Source organism: Gekko japonicus, unplaced genomic scaffold, assembly GCF_001447785.1.
Source record: "Gekko japonicus isolate JY-2015 unplaced genomic scaffold, Gekko_japonicus_V1.1 scaffold316, whole genome shotgun sequence".
Classification (NCBI taxonomy): Eukaryota; Metazoa; Chordata; class Lepidosauria; order Squamata; family Gekkonidae; genus Gekko; species Gekko japonicus.
The window spans coordinates 13,006-14,242 of record NW_015169784.1 but is presented as its reverse complement, the minus strand read 5'-3'; the positions used below and the strand labels follow the sequence as shown (position 1 = coordinate 14,242).

The window sequence follows — 1,237 nt, the reverse complement described above, 5'->3', positions numbered from 1 at the left end:
GGGGTGTGTGGCCTTATGACACACTTCCGGTGATGTCAGGGTGTGTGGCCTTATGACACACTTCCAGTGATGTCAGGGGGTGTGGCATATGCTAATGAGTTATGCTAATGAGCTCCCCTAGCTCTTTTTCTACGAAACAACCCCTGTTCAACACTAGTTTTATGAACAATTAGTTTCTCGAGGGTAACAACTGCTGCAATGTTTTACTGCTGCAATGTTTTTTTCTGGTGGTGTCGACGGGTGCAACAGGCCTGTGGCCCACAGGTAAGCCGGGGAGTAAGAACAGTCCACCTTCCACAGCCTGTGCTAAGCTTATCATAATAGGAAGGGGCTGTGGAGGGGGAAAGAAAAATGGGGTCAAGAACGATTAGGGAATGTTCTCACCTGTGGGCTGGGCTGTGGCTGGAACCCATCCCCAAGGCCACGGATGGCAAATTTGGTGGCGTTCCACAGCTTGTTGCAGAAATGGCGGTAGCCCAAGATCCGGTTCACATCCAGGTTTATATCCCGGCCTGAGGAGAGGACGGAAGGAAGGAGGACGTCAAACACAAGCAATGGAAGAAAGAAGAAGAGATCACGGAATGTGCCTCTGCCTCTCGCAGGGAATTAGTAAGAGTTACCTTGAGCTGTGTATGCACAGAGAGCAAACCGAAGTGCATCAGTACCGCATTCCGGGATCCCACTGGGGTAATCAGATTTCTGTAGAGCAATCAGAGATATGATCAACCCCACCTTTCTCTCCTAGCTACTTGGGTGCTGCAGACAACCTAATTGTGCTTTTTTCCTGAAAACATGCAAAAACTCTTTAAACAGCTGTGAGAAACCAGAGGAGGTATGTGGCTTGTCTCAAGCTACCCAGTAAGTGAATGGCTAATTAAAACTGTATCCTGTTTCTCCTCTCAACCCAGAAAACGGTCTGAGGGCGCAAAGCAATTGTGACAGGAGGCCAGGTGGGAGCTATATGTAAACCACCAGTGAGCTCTTTCAGGGGTGCATAAGAACATAAGAACATAAGATAAGACAATGTTGGATCAGGCCAATGGCCCATCCAGTCCAACACTCTGTATCACACAGTGGCCAAAAAATACCAGGTGCCATCAGGAGGTCCATCGGTGGGGCCAGGACACTAGAAGCCCTCCCACTGTTGCCTCCCCCCCAAGCACCAAGAATACAGTGCATCACTTGCGCCAGCCTGAGTGTTCCTATCTACACCTTGTGGCTCATAGCCACTGATGCA

General features: G+C 49.6%; 1 protein-coding gene across 1 annotated transcript in view; it reads right to left on the bottom strand.

The window, feature by feature from the left end:
- Window positions 1–1,237, bottom strand: part of VARS (valyl-tRNA synthetase) — a gene marked incomplete at its 5' end in the record, with an annotated part of 22,085 nt that overhangs the window by 8,087 nt on the left and 12,761 nt on the right. The window contains 2 exons of the mRNA XM_015416891.1: window positions 385–512; window positions 621–699. Coding sequence (XP_015272377.1) covers window positions 385–512; window positions 621–699 — 207 coding nt within the window. The remainder of the gene's footprint in view (window positions 1–384; window positions 513–620; window positions 700–1,237) is intronic.